Genomic DNA, 9,917 nt, shown 5'->3' with positions numbered 1-9,917 from the left:
TGACTATTATTTCAGCGAGTAGTACCGATGTAGGCCTACACATCCTTTCCAATTCACCTGTCTACTTGCTTCTGTCAAGTATGTCTGTAAGAACTAGCTCGTGGTGTTATAGTGTACTTCCTTGTTTCCTACTTTGCTCGGGATCGATGTTACGTACAGTGTAGTTCTTAATTTCGAACCATTCGATATTTCGTAATTTTCACTATTTTCGCAGACATGCAAGTGCTTTCAAATCACTTGCCTATATAAGGCATTCAAAACTGTTCTGTTCTTGCAATGTGTATTTTGATGTGTTAAAATTAGGGTGGACTGATATCAGCTATACGCAAAGAACCCATAAAACAAAAACACCACACTGCATGGTACTAGAACCGAGACAATTTTATGCGTATCAACGCGAACAACGCCACTTCAAAATTCTGCAAACAACTCGACAATGATAAGATAATTAGCATGGTACTTCCTCATTACGCGTTTGTGAGTCATTGTGTAAGGGTCGCAGGGGTTGTTTTTAAATTTGATAATTCAATAGGCCTACATGTCACCACAACTCTAACATGCAAGTTTGATAATGCTTAGGCTTACCACACTCATTCTCAGCAATAATTTTATGCTTTTAGACATGAGCTATTAACATTATTCCTTTTTCTTGGGGGGTCGTCGCAAATCTGTTTTGTTTGTTCGTTTGTTTGTTTGGGGGGTTGATATGTATTAGAGTATATGAACATGGGTTATGATTCATGTTCAGGATAGCTTACAGCTTGCAATGTTTTGCGCTGCCTCAAGAAGTACACGTATTTGGTGGAAAACGTGTCTTGCACAATCAAAGTGAAGTTATATCAAGTACACTGTATCATTAGTCTCTTGTCTGAATTAATAGTGAAGAGTGCATCAATCTATAGGCATATAAAGTGATTTAAAAAATATTTACCAAAACATCATTTAACTAGGCTATGAATCACTATGTATACACTCAAAGATATTACAATTACTGTCTGTCAAACGCGTTGAAGGATTAAAAGGCATTGCATGACGAGCTAAACATTCAATTTCAAATGTTTCCTTGTCGTCATGACGCTATCACTAATTACGGTGTATTTCATAAAATTATGAAATATCATCGACTTTAAAGTGCATAGAAGCCCTACTCATATCAACTCCCTTTTGAACCCTGACAAGCTACATACTCAGCTTGTAATTTTTTGTTCTACATACATTCATACAACATGAAGGTCTTTAACAACAGAGCCAACCCCACAAGTTTGACCTCGTGCGGCCCCGTGTAAAGGTCAGACAAGATCGAATTCAAGCGCACAAAATATGATCGTACCCGTTCGGCTGAAATAAATGTACACGTTTTGAGAGTGGGCATCATACTGTACCAATGATAATGTACGCCCGACGAATGCACAGAATACTGTATTGTATTACGTTTTAGTGGTGGAAAGGTATTTCTCTTGCCGGGTGCATTGCTGGACCAAATAATTGTGAAAGTCAAGTGACATCCATATTTTGAAGAAGTGATTAAATAAAAGCCGTTGTGGAAGGTTTGTCTTGTTGATCTGAATGCTGGTTCATGTACCCCTGACGAGGCAAGCACCAAGTACTGCGTTTTAATACTATATCATGTATTTAGAAAGACATCTTTCAGCTTTTGCACAAACTGCCTTTTGCACAAAATCTGCATCAAAATATGAATACGGAATAACTAAAGTTACCAGGTAGGTCCAGGACCGCAGTGTCTCTACAGGCACCAGCTGACAGGGCATGCAGCCTAAGCACAATGGTTGTGCATGTAATAATTATAAAGGAGTGTGCTATTTGTTTTTGTGGTAAAATTGGCTTAGGGTAATTATACTTAGCAACTTTACTGCACGTCAAACATATCGCAAAAAAAAATAAGGAAATTATGACATTGGTAAACCCAGCAGAATCGAAATCATGTATATCATATCTTGTGTTAAAAGATTTGATTGACAAATGGATAATAGGTTTAAGAGGAGTGATGAGAAAATAACGCACTCTCTTGCATAAATTATGCGGCCACTCACTCTATTTTGCAATAAATGAATTTTTTTTTTTTTAAGTATAAAGAACACTGTAAGATCTCTCTGGAAAGATGAACTCCATTTTTTCCCCATAAATTTCTTTTCCACGTCGGGTAACGCACTATTTTGCATATGCAACCACTCATTTGCAATAAATAACTTTTTTGAAAGACGGTATGAGAAACGCTGTAAGGTATTCTCACAAAATTTTAAATCCCTATTCTGTTGAGTTTACATGAAGTATACTCTGGAAAGATTAAGTCCATTTTTCCCCCATAAATTTCTTTGCCACGTCGGGTAACGCACTATTTTGCATACATTGTATGCAGCCACTCATTTGCAATGAATAACTTTTTTTAAAGAAAGTATGAGAAACACTGTAAGATATTCTCACAAAATTTCAAATCCCTATTCTGTTGAGTTTACATGAGGATTATACTCTGGAAAGATAAACTCCATTTTTCCCGAAATATTTCGTTTCCACGTCCAACTTTAGTTACAACATCTTAAGCAATCAGAACAGAGAAAATGTCATTGAAAACAAACAGATCACAGGAAATTTATGAAACTGGATAACGCATGAAACAGTGGTGATTTTATCAATCATGATACAATTTAGATAAAACAAGAAACGCCACTGCCTTTAAGTTTTCCGTCTGAACATAACATGAAGTCCCTCATTAACAACATACTAAATGCATATGAAAACAGAATATATGTTTTTAATGGGGTAAATTGCCATGTAGCAGGACTCCAATAAAATCAAAATAACAACAACATACAATGTAAAGTCTGTTCTCTTTTAATGGCATTTGGCAAATGAACTCCTCTTCAAGAGTCTTAATCTCTTGACCATCTGCAATTCTCCACCACGCATTGAGTTATTCTTTTTTTCAGTAATTCCGCTTATTTGAATTAACATAAATAAATAGAAAAATCCTATGAATATGTCTGACTTCACCTACATGTAATTTTCATAAGTTGAATGTAACGGATATCGCTGGTTCCATTTCTTTTTATGTCTCTGAAATTCCGTGCACACATACAATGTAATAAGTTTTGTCCGCTTGTAATGATTAAAAAAGGTATGTCTGAAAGATATCACTGTGTTTTCATAGGAAAATTCCATCTTTGAAATGAGATTGCCTGTGCCTTTTGGTTTCTCATGATCATTAAATGTCAGTCGTCTCTCCTTTTTTTTTTTTTTGCTCTTAGCTTGCAAAATATCAATGTCAGAGGAACACACACACACACACACACACACACACACACACAAACAAACTTTGTCTCTCCCCCTCATTCATACGTTTTGTGAAGTACGTATTGATGTTTGCTTGACAGATTTCACGACATTTCTCTAGACATGATTTTCATTACTGCCTTTTCTGGTCATTCTTGAATATGCAGATGAAAGCTGCTCTGCTTGACGGATGACGCTTCCCACACAGACATGCTCATTTCGGGGACCAGCAGTCCACGGGCCACTTCCCGTGTCGATTTACCGATCTCTCAGTCTCGTCACCGTCCGTGCAGGGGAGTTCCACCGGATGAACAACAGGCGCTTGAGGAGGACGTTGTGTTTGAGTGGTCCAAGAGCCACGCCTTCGTCTACGAGACATCTAAAAGATCTAAAAGTCGCACAGAGGGTACCAAGAGCGATACCCTCCTCCCGGAACTTTTCACGGAGACTGGTGAAGACATCTTGGCACCGCGACCCCCTTCTGGGTCGGTACGAACCTCTTCGCTTTCTGGGTACTATTCATATGAGCAGAGAGGAAGTGTAGGGGAAAGCGGGTCACCCTCCCCATCGCGATGTGAGTCGATTCCCTTTAGCAGCGGACCAGAGTCGTCCTCGACTTGTTCATGCTATGCGACGTTGCACTCTTTAGCCGGGGATAACCGCGGGGAGGTTAGCGTCGTGGAAGTCGTAGATATTGCCTCGGAACACGAATTTCGCACGCGAGAGAGAATCAAGTCCGGTAGGTTCCACGTTGAGCGCGGCAGGTCTGCATCGACTCACCCAAAGTCGGCGCGAAAAGTGCGCCATTCGAACGAGGAACGATACCTGCAGGAAAAGTACCGAGAAAGGCCATGTTCGAGAGCTGAGAGTTTCGTCAACGATGAAATGTTGGATACGACGAGCGATCTCTCGCGTGAATGTTGCGACGTGCTGGGTCCTTGGCATTGTTATGATTGCAACAAGATCCTGCGAAGAAACGACTCGTTCTATCGCAGCAAGTCTGCCTTTCCGAGCATCCATATGACTCCTAAGAACTTCTCTACCATAACCTTAGTGCAAAGACTCTTTCCTGAGCTGACAACACTCGATATTCTGGAAGGTGTGGCCGACGGATACATTTCGTCGAGATCATTTTCGAAAGACAGAGTCATGGAGATCGTTGAACGCAAGAGGGCGGATGCCAAGAGAAAGGAAATCCAAGAGAAATGGAAAGGGGCCGCAAAACGCCGAATCAGTGCATTTGATATCCCTGATAAAGTGAAATTCTTCAGCAACTTTACGGACTTGAGAGCACAAATTCTCGCGCAACAAGGAAGTTACACTGGCCTCAAAGGTGCCCTCTTTCCTTTGACCAGACCCACCGAACAGCCACCACCCCCAGAGGTCGAGCTTGTCCTCAAGAAAGAAGAGGACAGGGAAAATCCGGCGAATTACTTCTGCCCGCCGCTGATGACTCGCGAAGAAATACTGCGCCAGAAAAGCCAGCCAAGATTTTACGCCGGAGCGCAGTCTGAATACAAGCTACCGGAAGCTCCACCCCTTACTGACATTCTCCACAAGTCGAATAAAGCTATGAGGGATCTAGATACAGAGGCTGGTGTCATGGACCTGTCGGAGAGGGGATCGCCGGCAGGGCGCCCTCGCCCGGCGAGGCTGCAACAGGAGAAGCTGATGTCCGGGTCCAAACTGCATGGGCAGCTGGGCGGCGGCGGCGGTATGTTCGGTAAGCCACCGGGAAGAATGCGACTTGGTCGACCAGAGATCGGAGGAGGGTTTACCAGGAAATCCATGACAGCGTCTTCGTTCTCGAGGCCGCTCCAGATGGAGACCCTCAATGAAGACGGAAGCCAGAGCGAGAGGGAAGACGTGATGGAAGACGAAAATGATGAGGAACAAGATGATTTCGACTGTGCTGAAGAAGATGACGATCGCAAACCAGAATCAATAAGTCAATTTACTAGTAGTTCGAAACGGAAACCGCTGTCCCATCGAAACGGATTCAATAGCATGTCGCGTTTTAGTGCTTTTTCAGAAACGGAGGAGGAGGAAGAAGAAGAAGAGGAAGAGGAGGAGGACGAGATACAGGAGGAAGAGGAGGAGGTTCTGCTAGAGGAAGAAGAGGGGGTTGAGGAGGAGGAGGAGGAGAAGGGGTCCATGAGGCAATATGAAACACAGAAATTTATTCCAGAGACGAAACATATGGAAATCAAGAGTGACGATAGTGACAATGACGACATTGACAGCATAGAATCAATGCAAAGGAGTGACGATTTAGTTTCTGATGAAAGTGAACAAGGATTGCATCAACCACCATAGATAAGGCCCCATGATAAAACTTACCCATCTCTAGAACATTTTGTCCCTCAGTCTGTTCCAGATTTGGCAATCGTAATACAAAATGATAAGGGCCAACTCCTTCTGTTTAAGAAGGCAATTGAGAGTATCATTTACAACCTGACAGTACAGTAATTCATGTAATATCTCCCTTGATGTTTTGATTTAGATGAATATTAACATTACGTAGCGCTGAATGCAATAAAGACAATCAGTATGCTTTATTCTTTGACACAAAGAACAAGATACATTGTGGATTTCGTACCAAAGTATCAGAGTGGTACTGAAATCGTATTCTTCTTTTAATGTTGTCCCATCAATCCTAACATAAATGACCAACGAAAGAGTATATTTCGTGTGCGTTAATTTCATTTCTAGTAATCTCATTTCACAAGCGTTCTAAATTCGATGGACGTGATTGGTCACATGACGTCTATGAAAGAATTCATCAATTAATTATTCTTAACCCTTTCAGTGCAATTTAGTTAAATATGTACAAATTTTGTACACATACATTGTACTTAGTAAAGATAAGATATTGATATGGCCTGCAGTGGGTTAAAGACATAGGAACGTATAAGTGAGCACGATGACATGGGTACGTGTGCTTTTTTTTTTAATGAAAAGTCACGTGTCCTTCCCATGTACAATTGTATGTGCGCGCTGTAGAAGCGCTTTGACAACCTGATTCAGAAGGACAATATCTGTGACAAATAGCAAAGAGGGATTTAAAATGTCCATTTTCTCTTTTCTTTTCACCATCTGATCAGACAGCAGAATAATCCCAGTCCCGTCATTATCTATTTTACTCAATATACTATAATATTCTGCTTTTTCCACCATCGCCTTCTCCTAGAGAATTTTGTAACAAAATATCAAAAAGAAAAACACGCGGCCATTACCACACATTGTCATTATTTTCACTTTCAACAGCAATAAAATGTTATCTGAAGAGATTTTACAGCATGATGCAACCCCCCCCCCCCCCCCTCCCAAGAAGTTCAGGGGGTGTTTCATCAATTTAGTCAGCGCTTGCAAGTTGTCTGTCACTGACAATTTCAGTAAAATCCTTGGTTTTGATTGGCTAAGAAGCTCTGGTCACTGACTGTTACTATGGTGATTGTCAGAGACTGACAACTATGATGAAACGGTGTCCAGATCTCAGCGATTTTTTCCCCTTTTATTCCACTTTGTGTAGATGATCTGCATCGTTGCGGGATTTGGGATGTGCATTCGCAAAATGGTCAAAGTCACAATCTCGTTTAGTTGATTTTTATGTTGAGGATGACCACGGTTTGCCACTGTTGACCGCTGTGGTGCTGTGTCTGTTCTGTTGACTGTCAGTGTCCCCTACACAACTTGTGGCACCGTCATCACTCATTCTTGATGATGAGAGCGCACTTTAAAGAAATCCATTCAGTTTAACCTATTTAAGACTACATGCAGTATAGTCAGCAAGAACATAGAGTTATAATGATGTCACGCAGATAACCTTGCCTACTTGTGTCCGATTCAACTAAAAATGCGTGAAAATGACAAGAATGCTAACCCAGCACTATATAGTAATTTTACAGACATTACTGCATACCTTTGGCTACCCGTCGATGTTGTATATGATCGTAATGCATAACAGTTATTACTAAGTTGGACTTAGTAATAGAAATAATCTCTTGATCACCTAAGGACGCATGAAGACAAGAATAGAAAAAATGGTTGAGCTTGATGTTGACTTAAAAAAGAATATCCCGTAAATATCATTTAAGATCGATAACTAATGGGAAACTATCATTAATGAAGGTGGTATCATCTGATACGTCAAAATTATTATCATATTTGGTCTGTTTGATGAAACGAAAAATAAATCGATGGATTTGTTGTAATCTCTCTTGCATGAACCATGGAAGAAAACAACGCATAAGTGGTCACGAACATCAATAATTGAAATGGTTGAGTGCGTGTTTTGTCGTTGAGGCATTTCTCATAGCAATTGTCTATTGGAATTAGATGTGCCATACTTTACACCAAACCTACCTCGTAGGCAACGAATTGACAATCATCGTCAAGTGCTGTGTATCTGCGACGATCATTTTTAATGACTAATGGGTATATCTTTGAAGGGAATTACTGTGCTATTGCTTCTCATTCTGGGTACGATTAAGACTGGGCTTATTATTTCCTCGTTTCTCATGATTTGTGTTCTACAAATGTTATTGCCAACGGTTTTGAAGAAAAGGATAACGTATGTAAATGGACCTGGACACTGACAGAGAGTTTCTTATTACTCGCAAAATGAGATAGATCTAATGTGTCTCTATCGAGTCCGTGCAAAATAAAGATTGATATTTTTAAACTTATATTTTACTTTGATATTTCTTCCTCTGCTTTGCATGTCATAGGTATCGGGTATAGATTGTGCGAATTATCATAAACAAGCTTGAGGGAGACAACAAACTTTCTTTATTGTAGGTGAAAAGCAAACGATTCAGACAGAGGCCAATGACAGAGAGTTTCTTATTACTCGCAAAATGAGGTAGATCTAATATGTCTGTATCGAGTCCATGCAAATAAAAATTGATATTTTGCAACTGATACTTTCCTCTGATATTTATTCCTCTGCTTTGCATTGCATATATTATATTGGGTATAGATTGTGGCATTTAGACAATCTTGAGGGAGACAAACTTGCTTCATTATATAATAGGTGAAAAACAAAAGATTGAGATGCCACATTTCATCTGCACGGAACATTCAAAAACGTGTGTGTGTGTGTGTGTGTGTGTGTGTGTGTGTGTGTGTGTGTGTGTGTGTGTGTGTGTGTGTGTGTGTGCGTGAGAGATTGGGTAAGCGAGATTAGTAAATGTCAGTTGATGGTTATCCCCTTCTGGTACTCACACGAACAAGTGGAGTCAACTTGGTGACAAAAATATTTAGATCTAGACATTACGATGAAACTACAGTGTTTTACCATCCGATTCTACTCATCGTTACTGGTAATGACAGTCATTGACATTTTCCTTTATATGCGTATATAATATCATAACCGACATATTTATAACGTATAGGATATAACATTCGAAACATGAATTCCACTGAAATGTCCTGTGATGCAGTTTGTATTCATCGTTATCTTATATTGATTATGCATTTTACGCATGTCTGGCTGAAGCACTTAAGATCGATGCTAGAGGTAATAGTTTATTTCCCTAATGCAATCAATAGGATTATATAAAATCAAACTTTGTCATAATGAAAGTTATTTGAAATACTTAATAATATCATAATGCGTAATACATAATCATGTCAACACTACTGATTTGTTAAATTTCTAGCTATCTAAATATTACTTAATCTTGTTTGTATGATGCATCAGCTGACGCATAAGATGTAAATATCTGCTTACACAAACACACACAATCAGATTCAACAATTTAAACATAAACTTGGGCACACAACTATTGGTATATCTACTTAATGCACTTAATGCAGAATACACATGAACAAACAAAAACAAACCAAAATTTTCCATACAATATTCATGACAAAAGCCAATATCATGATTACGTTTCTTTCGATATAACAGCACAATTAAAAGTGGTCCCTATACACAAAAAGAAAATTACCCTAATTGATTATCATGATAAATTATGTAATTGTTAGATGTCTTACAATCATGCTGTAATCCTCCATCTTAATGAGAAAACATTTGTCTTCTGGGGGAAGTATGATTCTTGAATATCATGTATAAAAAGACGAATCAGCCAACTTTGATCTCTTTTCATGAGCCTCGGGGTAGATAAATTTATGATATTCCATTCCATGACTGCGTTGTGAGGCAAAGCCGCTCGCAAGTACTAGTACTTGAACCTTGGTACACCCTCACGAGTCATACTTCAAGGAAGGATGATTACTTTCCATTCCTTCTAGATGGTACTTACAGACAGGGTTGACTGAGAAAAAGAAAGTTTTTTTTTTCCCTGCAGTGTGCGTGGCTAATGAAAAGTTTTCCCTAATCACGATAACCCCCATTTTACCACAATCTTATAGGATGATGCTTAATTGCATCTTTCCTGTTTTTTTATCACTTGATTACCCTTTTGTAATGAAAAAAATATCTCCTTCTGGTGAAACTGGAAGAACCAACAAAACTGAAATAGGTTTTTTTTCCACGTCATTTTTTCCACGTTTTTTCCACGTCATTTCTCCTACGCTGTGTGTAAACTCTACACATCAACTTTGTGGTATTATGTCATTCGCCACCCGTCACTTTGTAAAGCTTACACCGTGTACACGAGAAA

The 9,917-nt window shown here is 39.4% G+C and overlaps 1 protein-coding gene across 1 annotated transcript; it reads left to right on the top strand.

Annotated features, from left to right (window-relative positions):
* The first annotated feature begins 3,498 nt into the window (after nt 1-3,498).
* On the top strand, nt 3,499-7,028 carry LOC139709314 (uncharacterized). Its single transcript, XM_071621270.1, has 2 exons — nt 3,499-5,236; nt 6,967-7,028. Exons 1-2 carry the CDS (start codon nt 3,499-3,501, stop codon nt 7,026-7,028), a joined length of 1,800 nt encoding a protein of 599 aa, XP_071477371.1.
* The last annotated feature ends 2,889 nt before the right edge of the window (nt 7,029-9,917 follow it).

The sequence above is a fragment of the Diadema antillarum genome, unplaced genomic scaffold (genome assembly GCF_040938485.1).
Source record: "Diadema antillarum isolate AM-2024a unplaced genomic scaffold, OU_Dant_1.0 scf00000037, whole genome shotgun sequence".
Taxonomy (NCBI): domain Eukaryota; kingdom Metazoa; phylum Echinodermata; class Echinoidea; order Diadematoida; family Diadematidae; genus Diadema; species Diadema antillarum.
This window is presented reverse-complemented; position numbering and strand designations above follow the sequence as displayed.

Coding starts and splice junctions, on each gene's coding strand:
- LOC139709314 (XM_071621270.1), top strand. CDS start 3,499: ATGCTCATTTCGGGGACCAGCAGTCCACGGGCCACTTCCCGTGTCGAT. Junction 5,237..6,966: donor TCGCAAACCAGAATCAATAA/GTCAATTTACTA, acceptor GTTGACTGTCAG/TGTCCCCTACACAACTTGTG.